Here is a 14170-nt window from a genome sequence, read left to right on the forward strand (position 1 = left end):
TGGGAGAGCAAGCAGAAATATCAAACTCTGAAAATACAGCTGTTTCCTTACCTATAAAGTCAAGAATGATCATGAGAATGTTACCCCTGATTTATGTCGAAGATGAGGTTTATTCTGATAGTGGGAATTCCTAAGTTTCCTATTCACTTCATTCCATTTTCACTCCTTCTGGGAAGAATATTCTCATTGGATGCAGGTTTAGCAGCACTGAGGATCCCCTCAAGTTTCCGTATCTTTTTTTTTTTTTTTTTTGTCTTTTTGCCATTTCTTGGGCCACTCCTGCGGCATATGGAGTTTTCCAGGCTAGGGGTCTAATCAGAGCTGCAGCAACCAGCCCACACCAGAGCCACAGCAATGCAGGATCCGAGCTGCATCTGCAACCTACACCACAGCTCACAGCAGTGCTGGATCGTTAACCCACTGAGCAAGGACAGGGACCGAACCCGCAACCTCATGGTTCCTAGTCGGATTCGTTAACCACTGCGCCACGACGGGAACTCCAAGTTTCCCTATCTTGAGGGGGCTTTTGAGGTTTCACCAGACTGCTTGATTAGAAGGCTCAGGGCCTGGAGCTCCTTCTTAGAATGTATATGGTTCTTTATTTTTTAAATCCATAGACATTTATGAACTTATGTCTGCACTGAATTTTAAGCCATTTTAGTGTCAAGATAGACATATAAATCACTTTTAAGTTTCGATAAAGGATTTATCTTTGGAGTAAAAGAATTTTAACCTAGCTTCCCAGATTCTTCTTAACGTATTATAGTTCTGCTTACTTTGTTTTATATTGCATAATAATTACTAGTATTTGTGTAGCTTAATTTATGGCTTTTGGGGGGAAATTTTCATCCTTGCTACTCTACATGTCTGCAGAGCCTCAAATTTTCTCTTTCTGGGGTTGCAGGTGAGAGAGTACCTATCACTTTGATGTTAAAACTTTACCTAGGAGTTGCCTCTTAATAGCTGGTTAAGGATCCTACAGGTGACGCAGGTGGCATAAGGCCAAGCTGCAGCTCAGATTCAGTCCCTGGCCTTGGCCTGGGAACTTCCATATGCTGTGGGTGTGGCAAAAAAAAAACCAAAAAACAAACAAACAAACAAACAAAACTTTACCTAAAATGTGTGATTTCCTACTAAATTTCAGGTGCTGAAGCAACTATTTTTTAATTGTTTGGTTCCTCAAATGCACCTTTGTTGCAGGATTATTTTCTGTCCAGACAGTGAGGGTGGACTGTGAAGCAGAAATGTGATATATCATTCCTGTCTCCACGCTGTGTCTCTCAATTCTGAGTAGGACTATTTAGATGCAATCAGTGTCAATTTTTAGGTGTGAGAATTTGCTTAGTGAAGTATTGTGTCTAGGATGACAAAAACTGCTAGTCCTAATGACATCTGTTGATATTTTTCAAAACTTTTTTATTTAAATAGCTCTTATCATTTTTTTAGCATCTTATTGGTAAACTGTTACACCACCGTGGTTATTTTTAGGCAGTTTTAACCAGTTACACCATGCTTATTTTCCCTTCTGACTTCTTGCTTTCTACCGTGCTGAAAAGCAGAAACACTGATAGTATACCCAGGGCTGTTTCTACTGCAAACAAGGTCAGACAGGTTAAAACAGAGTGCAGAAATTTTAGCGTAAGAAAGGCTTAGTCTGTGTATCTCCAGATGACTTGTATAACCAAAGAAGAAATCTAAGTGCAGTGTATTTCCTTTCCTTTTTTTTTTTTTTTTTGTCTTTTTGTCTTTTCTAGGGCCGCACCCATGGCATATGGAGGTTCCCAGGCTAGGGTTCTAATCAGAGCTGTAGTTGCTGGCCTGCACCACAGCCACAGCAACTCGGGATCCGAGCCGCATACATGACCTACACCACAGCTCACAGCAATGCAGGATCCTTAACCCACTGAGCAAGGCCAGGGATCGAACCCACAACCTCATGGTTCCTAGTTGGATTCATTGACCACTGCGCCACGACGGGAACTCCCCCCCCCCCCTTTTTTTTAAGTGCCTTTTTCCCCAGTCATAGAAAATGTTCTATATGAAAAAGACTGAAAAATAAAATTATAAAAGAAGTAAAAATCACCAGTCATCCTATATCGCCTTATATGACAGCGCTGAAATTTTACCTTCATGAAGGTGTAATCAGCTGTGTGCTAGAAGTCACTTTACAAGGTTGTTAGATGATATTTTGATACAGGCCGAAGGATGCTTCGAATCTGTTGTTCTTGACCTTTTCGATGTCTCTGACAGCAGAATGTGGACTGAGAGTTTTGAAAGCTAACAAGAATATAAAATTATATTGACAGTGATGAACCAGTTCCACAGTGTTGCCAGGCATCTTGTGAGGGAAATGGAACTTGTGAGGAAGCTGTTCTGGAAAAGCAGAAAGCCCAAGTTGGCAGGCTGTTGACCAAGGATACTGGCATCTAAAAATTCCTCTTGGATCCTAGGAGATGGAAAGCAACAGCTCTTGGTTATTCTAAAGTGGTGGTCTTCTTAATAATGTTCTCCTGGAGTTCCCATCCTGGCGCAGTGGTTAACGAATCCGACTAGGAACCATGAGGTTGCGGGTTCGGTCCCTGGCCTTGCTCAGTGGGTTAACGATCCGGCATTGCCATGAGCTGTGGTGTAGGTTGCAGACTCGGCTCAGGTCCCGAGTTGCTGTGGCTCTGGCGTAGGCTGGCAGCTACAGCTCCAATTCGACCCCTAGCCTGGGAACCTCCATATGCTGCAGGAGCAGCCCAAGAAATAGCAGAAAAAAAAAAAAATGTTCTCCTTAACTCTTGTATTTGGCTAGTGTTTATAAAATACTTCTATGAGCCAGCCACTGACCTGGGTGCTAAGGATAACAGTAAACAAGACAGATCTGGCCTTTGCCCTTATAGAACTTACTCTCCAACAGGGAAAATAAACATTGAGCCAATACAGGTGAGCCCACAATTGTTATAAAGGAGAGCTTCAGGGTGCTAAGGAAACATGTAAACCAGAGGGCCTGACACAGTCTGATGAGTCAAGAAAAGCTTCCCAGAGGAGGTGGCTGTTACCCTAGAGCCTGATAGGTGAGTTGAAGTAAGTTAGACAAAGGAGGGGATGCCAGGGGAAAGGCACCTCCCACAAAAGAAACAGCTTGTGCCAAAGCCCCGAGACAGAAAAACATGGCTCTTTCAGGAAACTGGAAGAACTTCAGTAAGAAGAGAGTGGTTCAAGAAGAAATGCAGAAGGCAGACAGGCCAGCTCATTTTATTAAAGAATCATCATTCATTGGAAACTTAGTTGGTCCCTGCCATGAGGTCACCCAGGATCCAGAGTCTCTGGCCAACTTCAGTTTCCAGTAAAATTTCAAATCTTGTGATGGTGACTGAACACCAGAGATTTTGTTGAAATCCTCCATTCTCTGAAACATGGGTGGAAAGAGAAACCTCTCCATTTCTGCATGAGCCAGAATACCTGCCTTTAGTGCTTCATCTGGAGCTGTGTGGGAAGCCGGGGCAGGGGCTCACAGAACCAGGCAGAAGTAAATGCGCTCAACTAGGAAGAACCTCTGCCAGTAGCTGCAAAGACCTGGTGTGGCAGCTGGGAGCCAGCTTCAGGATAGTGGGAAACATTCTGAGGTGGGCTGGATGCACATCAGGCCTTGGTTATCAAACACAGCATTTAGTGCATGACGACATAAGATTATGAAAATGAGAAAAATATCTAGTTGTGCCAACTATTCCAGCTTTTACAAAAAGGTTTGATTGTCGCTCTCTATTTTATATGTCAGTTTTCTGTCTATTACAAACCACCGAGCTTTAAGTTGTTTAGTCCTCTAATACCGCAGATGGTTTTCAAATTCCTGAAGTTCTGGATTGCATCAATATAGCGATTTCTGCAATGTCAAAGGAGGTGACAGCAGTTCCACCGCTTACATAGAGATATGTTTTTGTATTTTTGGGTGCTCAGACATTTGTCCTAACTTTAATTGTGGCAATTAATTATATAAGGTAAAGCACCTGTCAGCCCATGCAAAATGAATTGCTTCTTTTTTAAAAGCCTGGATATTCACGGATTTAAAAACATGAATTTCTAAGAAAGTGGTCATGCGTAAAACAGCCGTGATGTGTCCTCAGGCTTAGTGAGTATAAAGGTGTTGATACAGCGGACACCGCTGTACCGGCAAAAGCACCAGTGAGCTGTAAACGGAGGACTTGAGAGTAGAGCAATAATGTTTAGTTGAAGTCCAATTTCTTTTCTAAATTTTCATCAATAAACGCAATGAGCATATTGAAACAGTTTTTGAGTATAATTTCAGTGACCATCTGAATAGGAGAAAGGTAAAATAGCAGTGTGACGAAATCAGAGTAAAGCATTTGGGGAGAAGTGCGCTGCTGCCCTTCTGGAACTTGAAACAGAAACTGTAGGCCAATAGCACAGAAGAGAGAATTGGGACTTGGAGTCGGGTTTTTGCCTTGGCCATTTCTTAGCGATATTGCTTTTAGCATGGAAATCAGGGCCTCAGTCAGCTCTAAAAGATGACTATTTCTTCCCATCTCTTAGGGTTGTTAGAATTAAATGACATGAACTGTAAAGAGCAGCTGCCAGGACAGTATAGAAACATAGCAGGGGTATAGGACAAGGCAGCTGTGATTCTTCCAGGGGAAGCCCAGCTTAAATAAAGCAGATTAAAACCCACAGGTAAACCAGAGGCATGCCTAGCAAGCCCTACAGAGGAACTTAATGAAAACAGAGGAAAAGCTAAAGAGGCCAGAACAAAAGTTTACATTGAAAAATAGGGAGCAATGGACCAAGGAACTGGAACTCCCAGCATGATGTGAGTTTCCGCCGTCCTAAAGAGCAGATCCTGCTTCCCTCAAAGGTAGCAAGAAGCATATCTCATCCCCTAAAGATGTGCACATTTAACCAGGATAATGTCTTCCTGAAGGGGCTTGTGAGCAAGGACCTGACCTCGGGCCTCACTAAAGGAAGATGACTTGAAGTTTATCCAAGTATAAATAGTTGTAGTCAGCATCAGTGCAAAGTTTTTACTGGGAAGAAGGATGATAGTGAAAGAGTATTGGCCTCGAAACAAATAGTGTATATAAAACTTCCCGTCCAAGGTGGTAGAGAAGGAGTTTCTCTGGGTAGATGGTTTGTGAGCAGACAGGGTACCTTCTAGAAGGAGCTTTTTACCTTTGATGTGGAATATGCCACAAACATCTGTACTTTCTTATACAGAAGCAACTAAAACTTATAACCCTTTTGCGCTTTCTCTTTCTCTTTATCTTGGGTGTAGTGTGACCAGCATCTGTGAACCGCCGCAGAGAGGGTGGAGGTGTAGGCGGTGTGGGATGCCGAGTTAGGTGCGCTTAGCTTGTCTCTGTGTCTTTTCCTTCATGCACTCTATGCCCCTCCCATTGCCCATAGAGGCTTCCAATCTGAACCTATTAGTTTTGTCTTCATTGTGGCCCAGTGATGCCATCAGGGACCATTTCTTCCATCTCTTTCTCAATTATCTAACTTCTCTAGTACTTCTCAGCTTTAGCACAAAAAGACTGAGTTCTCAAAAAAAGTAAAAAACCAGTCTTTCTTGCTGTGGGCTAGCCATAGGGTACAAGCTTCTGGTCAATGACTCTAATGTTTTTGTTGTTGCTAGGTACCCAGGGGTCTTTAATCTCTGCTGAAATTGAGTTTTTTTTTTTTTTTTTTTTTTTAATGGGGGGCTGCACCCACAGCATATGGAGGTTCCCAGGCTAGGGGTCTAATTGGAGCTACAGCTGCAGGCCTCAGCCACAGCCACAGCAACATCAGATCTGAGCCACGTCTGCAACCTACACCACAGCTCATGGCAACGCTGGATCCTTAACCTGCTGAGCAAGGCCAGGGATCAAACCCGCCACCTCATGGTTCCTAGTAGGATTTGTTTCTTCTGCGCCATGATGGGAACTCCTGAAATTGAGTTTTTTTTTTTTTTTTTTTCTTTTGTCTTTTTGCTGTTGTTGTTGTTGTTGATGCTATTTCTTGGGCCGCTCCCGTGGCCTATGGAGGTTCCCAGGCTAGGGGGTGAATCGGAGCTGTAGCCACCGGCCTACGCCAGAGCCACAGCAACGCTGGATCCGAGCCGAGTCTGCAACCTACGCCACAGCTCACGGCAATGCCGGATCGTTAACCCACTGAGCAAGGGCAGGGACCGAACCCGCAACCTCATGGTTCCTAGTCGGATTCGTTAACCACTGCGCCACGACGGGAACTCCCTGAAATTGAGTTTTTTAATTGGCTTATTTTTGAGTTCCAAACCATTGCTAGTGCTTGGAATGCTAGGAGACTCTCTACGTTATTGTACTATGGCAGGTTTGTATTGGGTCGTGACTCTGTAAAATGAAATTTAGAGCTTAATTTAAAACTTCAACATACAGAACCCTACCCAGTGTAAACAAAACTGGCTGAATGAGACCCATACAACTGCTTTGGAATTTTTTTTTTCTTTTTGGGGCACCTGTGGCATATGGAAGTTCCCAGGCCAGAGGTTGAATCAGCTGCCAGCGTATGCCACAGCCAGAACAACCAGGGATTTGAGCTGTGTCTGCAACCTGTATCACAGTTCACAGAAACACTGGATCCTTAACCCACTGAGCGAGGCCAGGGATTGAACCCATGTCCTCATGGATACTAGTCTGGTTTATTACTGCTGAGACACAACAGGAACTCCTGGAAAACTTTTTGATTGGATTGGACAATACCAATTCTGTTATAGAATCTGAAAGAAAATTCTAATTCTGTACGTTTACCTCAGCAGCCCATGTTGCAGAGTTAGCAGGTGAGACTTCATAGACCCAAAGGAGTTTGGTATCAAGAACTTTACAGCACAGGTAAATTAGGAAGACATTAAAGACCCTTTAGGAGTTTCTGTCGTGGCTCAGAGGAAACAAATCTGACTAATATCCATGAGGACACAGGTTCCATCCATGGCCTCACTCAGTGGGTTAAGGATCTGGCGTTGCCGTGACCTATGGTGTGGGCTGCCGGCTACAGCTCCGATTGGACCCCTAGCCTGGGAACTTCTGTATACCTCACATGTAGCCCTAAAAAGACCACAAAACAAAACAAAACAAACAAACAAACAAACAAAAACCCTTAGAACTAAGAAGAAAGTTTCTGGGCATGTATGATGAAGACTTTTATTAGTATGAACATACAGGGCTCCTAAAGAAGCTGATGTTTTAGGTCCTTAGGTCTCGCATCTACCAAACCTAACTCCAAACTTAGAGAAAGCCATAGGGGCTTGAGAGAGGTGTCTCATTCAAATTGTGCTTCCAAACAGGCAGAAATCAAGCTAATCATTCAACTGTAATGAACCTGTGGGAATAGAACATTTAAGGCACGTTAGACACTAGAATTTTGTGATGATTGCCAGAGGAGATGGCTGGAACTCCGTCTGTCTTTTATGTTACCTATTTGTCTCTGCTGTTGAGAGGTGGAGAGAAGAGGGTTTAATTGAAGTCATGCCAGTACCCAGTCATTGGACTGCTGATTTTGCGGGTGGATATCCAAAACCAAAGAAGAAACTTAGAGCCAGAAAACATGGAGGAAGATGGCAGGATTATGATCCTGCATCTCCTCCTACAGAATAGGAGGCCTTTTGACCCTTCCCCCGTCCTCAGGTATGTCCCTGAATCCAGCTGACTAAAGGAGCCAGAAGTTTTAGAAGTTGTAAAAGCACCCTCTTGAGAGATCCAACTAGAATGATGAGCAGCTGATGATCACACAAAGAAAATAACAAAAGCCATGTTTCAAGTAGCTGTTATTTTGGTCATTTGTGAAGGCTGGAAGACAGCTGCTCTGGTTTGAGGGGTGAGACAAGAGAACAGCACGTAAATATTGTCAGATGCCCCAGCACAGTGAAGAATGAACACCACGCTATAACCCACCTTCTAGTAATTTCTTGCCTTTGGGGAGATTCTCATAGGCTTGGGATCGATATAGCAATAGGTGTCTTTCCTTAAGCCGCTGACCAGAAAAATTAAAAAGAGGCAAAGACACATGATATGGAGGACAATGGGTGATCACACGAGAATGCCTGGGAAAGGCAAATTTTCACTTTTCTGAAAAATTTGAAACAGAGTTTAAGTTGAAAAAAATCACATCTGGAGTTCCCGTTGTGGCGCAGTGGTTAACGAATCCGACTAGGAACCATGAGGTTGCGGGTTCGATCCCTGCCCTTGCTCAGTGGGTTAACGATCCAGCACTGCCGTGAGCTGTGGTGTGGGTTGCAGATGCGGCTCGGATCCAGCGTTGCTGTGGCTCTGGCATAGGCTGGCAGCTACAGTTCTGATTCAACCCCTAGCCTGGGAACCTCCATATGCCGCGGGAGCGGCCGAAAAAATGGCAAAAAAAAGACAAAAAAAAGAAAAAAATCACATCTGTTTTAAATTATATGTATTTTAAATTCTAAACAGCATGAGTTTCATCGTTTTTCTCTTTGAATTGAGTACCCCTTCAGCCATTGTCCAAAGATTAATGAAGTATATGGAGCAGGCGTATTTTCTTTATCACTAAGTTATCCATGAATATGTGTCTAACATGTTGAAGGACATCTGAATCAATGCTTGTTAGTGTCAGGTTCCATGTTTAATCTTTGTGAAGGCTAATTTGAATTTAAAGAGACCAGATCACTAGAGAACAAAGTGGAATATAGGCACATAACTAACTTGAGATCAGGAAGAAGCAAGTAAAAATTGGAAAGTGCCTACAATTCAAGGAACTGGTCATTTGGGAATTGTTGGTGGTTAGGGTGGGGTATCTGCTTTAAACAATGAAAATGAAACTGCTGAGGAAACAAATATGCCTTCTAGTTCAGATGATTATTTGGCCATTGTTTGTACTTGGGATAAACTTGGGCTTATTGATCAAAAATCTGCTTTGTAGACTGACTGGCAAAGCTTGATTTAAATGCTGTAGACAAAGCCCTGAAGCATAGCATATTACTTTTAGATGATCTTTAAGCATTTTTCTGGAATAAAGGCCAGAAAAAAATGGGAATTCAGCTCCTGCCCTGAACAAATTCACGTCACATAGACCTAAAGTTCATAACTTCTGTTAAGATAGTAATCTCTGGAGTTTCTGTTGTGGCTCAGTGGTAACAAACCCAACTAGTATGCATGAGGACGAGGGTTCATTCAATCCCTGGCCTTGCGCATTGGGTTAAGTATCTGTAGTTTCCATGAGCCATGGTGTAGTTCTCAGACACGGCTGGCATTTGGTGTTGCTGTGGCTGTGGTGTAGGCTGGCAGGTGCAGCTCCGCTTCGACCCCTATCCTGGAAACTTCCATATGCTGTGGGTGTGGCCCTAAAAAGACCAAAAAAAAAAAAAAAAAAAAGAAGATAGTCATCCCTAGTTGAAAGAACTCAGTGTGCTAGTTATGTTCAGAGGTCATGTTTCAAGATCTGACAAAGTGCCTTATTAAGTAATTGGTCCTGATTGCATCTATAGCACAAATAGGAATGGAAGCACTGGGGCCAGGAATGGGGGTGACTATTAAACAAACATTGAAGTATCTCTTATAACTAATTCACTCATTGGGAAAAAAAGGATCATAAAGCTGAAGAACTGTTATCCTCTTTGGGGTTAGAAGAAGCCATGTGGGCAGTTGGGACATGGGGCTTGTGAGAGTTATTTTGGATAAATAAGATGGACTGTATTGTGCTGAAGTTAGCCTTTACTGTCCACTTCAGAAAAGGTGTTGCAAAGAGTTGAGAAGATGTTAAGTGAAGGCTGAAGAAGGGTTTTAGGATGGGCCCAGAAGGCTCAGCCCTCTTTGCAGATGGAGTATTGCTCTGTCTAAATTTACAATTATACTAATGGAGATTTCCATATGGCAAGTAAATAACTCACAGAGAAATTGACTCCTGTTTTATTTTTGCATTTTCTCAAAAGGTATGTTTCTCAAATCCTCTCTGGGTACCTGTTCTGTGTTCTTGTACCTTAAGTGTCTTAAAGGACAGTGAAGATTGGCATTTTAAGATTCCACGTTTAAAGCATGAGTCTCTAAAGAGGTGGGAGAACCATTGAGAGCAAAATGAGGAGTGTCCCAAATGTTTGTGTTTCTAGGCTAAAAATTATGGGCACAAACTGTGAATATCCTATAAATACCATCCAGAGTGTCTCACGGTGTTAAGAGGAGTCTGCCAGTGATGGTGGGGATGCCTGCAGATGCCAAACATGGACTGGATTGCCTCTGCTTTCATTGACAATTCAGGTTTTTTCAGGCATGGACTTCTCCCTAAACTTAAAACACACATTGGCAGAAGTATATGAGGAGGAAAACCTCATGTTTTATACATATATTAACATTCCTTCTCCTCTTACATATCATCTAGAATATAGAGTCAGACTAAAAGGAATCTCTTTTAATATTAAGTTGAATATCTTTTGACTTATTAAAGCTCTTCTTTGGTAATAAGATAACTTCTTTCTACACATATGCAGTTGACCCTTGAACATTGCAGGGGTTAGGGGCACCAACTTTCTCGTATAACCTTATGACCCTCCATGTCCACACTTCCACATCTGCAGATTCACCCCACCTCAGCTGGTCCTGTAGTGTGCATTTAGTGAAAGAAACCTGCATGTAAGTGGACCCCCACGGTTCAAACTTGTGCTGCTCAAGGGCCAATTGTACTTGTGTTCTCTCTTCCAGCATCGTATAGAAAATGAGTAAATGAAGTCAGTGTTCTTTACTGACAAGCTATCCACCCAGATACTTGAATATTCTGTTCTTCTTGGGGCAGGGGTACATCTTGGATACTGGTATTAGCACCATGTGGTCTGGACTGGCTTCTTAAATTTAAGCTAAGCAACAGGTGAAGAGGCTCTGACAAAACAGAAACATTTCAGAGGGCTGCAAATACTAACTTCAGTCTAATTAGAAGTTGAGAAACTTTTTTGGAAAATATTTTAAGTTCTGCAGGTCGAGAGCTATGTGGCTGTCACCTGCAGTCTGGCACAGCTCCTCAACTCTGCCACCATAGTGCAGAAGCAGCTGTATGCAGGACATTGAACATGGCTGGGGACCAACCAGATGCTATCGATGTACAGTGAATTCCATATCATTTATATGTCACGATGTAATTCTTTTGATTTTTTTAACCATTTAAAAATAGAAATATCATTCTTCACTCATGGGCTATGCAAAACAGATGGCACTTAGCCTTGGCCCGCAGCCTGTGGTGTGCTGACCCCTGGTCTAGAAGTGGAAAGGTTGAGAAATTGAAAAAAATGGTGCTATGTATCAGTTTCTCTTCTCCTGTTATATAAAGAGATGTCATCAAGCCTTGCCTGTTGGGTATGTTAGCACAGAAAATTAGAGAAGGGATGCTATACACATGCTGGGCATTGAAAATTTTGGTTCATCGGAGGGACAGCACTTTTAGCTGGCTTGCTTCTGCGGTTCTTGGAAAAAGTGTACCTTACCTCTGGAGTGACCTTTTCTAAATAATGAAAAGCTGCGGGCTTTCTCAGGATATTGCAGGAAGAAGAGAGACAGCACTCCTGGTTTTGCCTGAATATTTCCTTGTTTTCCTCCTAGTGGTTTATTGCTGACACTTCTGAGACCTCGTCATGGTTTTGTTCCTTTCTGTATTCTGTCAATTTTGTAAGCTGTTGCTTTGGATTTGGCAGGGAGAACTAGACGAGACGTGTGGTGTACAGGGCAGAAGCATCCAGGATTTCCTGGGGTCACTGGAGGCCAGATGATTTCACACCGGAAGTCTATACTATGTCACTTTCCTGCTTATTTCTAAAATGTGGCGTGTGGTGATACACGCAAGTGAAGGCAGTGTATTTGAGTAATTGAGAAGAGTAAAACATATACGTTTGTGTTCTCCTGATTAAATTGCAAACAAAGTTTCGCTCAAATTTAAAATGTCTTCATGCATCCTCAGGTTGTGTATAGCCATTGAAATATCTGTCATGTGCTTTATTTAAAAATTTCAGGTGGAAAAACCTTGCAGTGGCGGTCAAGATCTACTTCTTTATCCAGCTAAGAGAAAGCAACTTTTGAGAAGTGAACTGAACGCTGAAAAAGTGCCTCCATCCCCACTTCCTGCTCCAAAACAAATACCACCGCTCAAAGGGTGTCCAGCCGTCATGCCGGGAGACTTTAAAGAGAAAGTTGCGGAGCTGCTGGTGAAATATTCAAGCGGTCTTTGGGCCAGCGCGCTCCCCAAAGCCTTTGAGGACATGTACAAAGTGAAATTCCCTGAGGACACCTTAAAAAATCTGGCCTCGCTTTCCGACGTGTGCACCATAGACTACATTTCTGGAAATCCTCAGAAGGCCATTCTCTATGCTAAACTTCCACTGCCCACCGACAAAGCTGGAAAGGAGGCAGGGCAAGCGCATGGAGATTATGATATCAAGTCTATGATCGAACAAGAATATTTGCAGATAGAGGAAAACATTGCCGAAAGGGCTGATACCTCTGTGGAGAATGTAGCAGTTCCTCCGTTAATCATTCCGACGGAGGCGTCCCCATCCATATTGGTGGTTGAACTGAGCAACACAAATGAAGTGGTCATCAGGCAAGTTTTATTTTCTAATTTTTTAGGATCCCTGTGTACTGTTGCTACTTGGCCGTGCTTCACGTGGATGCTGCTTGAGGAAGAATAATATATTTTTAGTTCTGAGGGCTATAATGAAGTATAATAATATATTCTTAATATTTGTTGTGTGTTCAAAATAACTTTTTTTTGCAAGAAGAGATATCTGACAGTTTGAGAAGTTGGAACGATAATGTGGTCTGAACATGAAAAAAGCTCTATGTCAAAAGCATAATAGTAACTATCTTTTGTCAAAAGCAATACCTAAGGACTTCCCTGGTAGCTCAGTGGGTTGAGGATCTGGCATCATCACTGCTGTGGCTCTGGTTACTCTTGTGGCCCATGTTTGATCCCTGGCCCTGGAACTTCTAGATGCCATGGGTGCAGCCAAAAAAAGTAATACCTAGTTCATAGAAAAAGCAGTCACCCACTAAGTAGGTAGTACTGTTTAATGTAGGATTGCATAGCATTTTCTAAAAGTCAAAATAGCTAAGAAATACCTTCCCGGTGTAATACATCAGATTAACCCTCTGGTTTCTTGAGCTTTTTGATGTCATTGCCTGAGAGTAGGAATTATTGCCTAAATGCCTAATGATAACTAGAAATTACAAAAAACTGTCCAGCTCCAGGCACTCAATGTGGGGTTTGGGACAAAATACAGAATACATAGAAAATATTAAAAGGCTATAATTTGCTTTTCCTGACCTAGAGATAAAGAATGGGAACCTGGAGCTCCATTGTGGCTCAGTGGTAACAAACCTGACTAGTATCCATGAGGATGTGGGTTTGATCCCTGGCCTCACTCAGTGGGTTGAGGATCTGGTGTTGCCATGAGCTGTGGTATAGGTCGAAGACATAGCTCAGATCCCGCATTGCTGTGGCATAGGCTGGCAGCTGCAGCTCCCGTTTGACCCCTAACCTGGGAACGTCCCTGTGCCACAGGTAAATCCCTGAAAGGCAAAAAAAAAAAAAAAAAAAAAAAAGAATGGGAACCTGGATTTCTGGAGGCAGTAGCCCACAGTGTGGCTGTGCTGGTCAGAACAAGAAAAGGCTGAAGCAGAACAGAATCCAGGCTCCTTCCACCAAAATGTCTGTATGGTTTAGGCTCTTACCCCTCCAGAGGGTCCTAGCTGAGCTGGGAAGGCTCAAAGAAAGACCGCAAAAAATAATCAGAATCCTTTAAGGAGAGAATATAGCAAAACTGTAAAAGCTCTTCTATTTGAACAAATTAAATCTAAATGGATAGTGAAGTGAGGATCAGTATCTTAGGGTATTCAGCCTAGAAGAACATGTGGAAGCTTTGGAGAGGTCTTTTTTCTCCAGGGGTGGTACGTGTATAAAGCTTTTATTCTATGGTGCAGTAGGGTCTGAAGATAGAAACAGCTTGCTGAGGGTTGGGGTTCCCACTGGGGTTCACTGATAAATTGAGGCGGAGAAAGGGTGTTGAGGAGCACACTGCTTGCTTTTACCATTTGAGGTATTCGAGAAAGCCGAAAGCCCTCCTTGGCAGGATCCTTTAGTATCTGTCACCGGTAGTCCTTGGTGCCACTTTCACAGATCAGGCCCCCAGCACTGGACTGGATCGGTCCTGTGGTTT

The 14170-nt window shown here is 42.9% G+C and overlaps 1 protein-coding gene across 4 annotated transcripts in view; it reads left to right on the plus strand.

Annotated features, from left to right (window-relative positions):
* TDRD7 (tudor domain containing 7) overlaps positions 1-14170 on the plus strand; it is an 82931-nt gene that overhangs the window by 39409 nt on the left and 29352 nt on the right. For all 4 annotated transcript variants that reach the window (XM_001924680.5, XM_013993678.2, XM_021066290.1 and 1 more), the window contains one exon: positions 11969-12555. In XM_001924680.5, the coding sequence (XP_001924715.1) occupies positions 11969-12555 (587 nt within the window). The remainder of the gene's footprint in view (positions 1-11968; positions 12556-14170) is intronic.

This window comes from Sus scrofa, chromosome 1 (genome assembly GCF_000003025.6).
Source record: "Sus scrofa isolate TJ Tabasco breed Duroc chromosome 1, Sscrofa11.1, whole genome shotgun sequence".
Lineage (NCBI taxonomy): Eukaryota > Metazoa > Chordata > Mammalia > Artiodactyla > Suidae > Sus > Sus scrofa.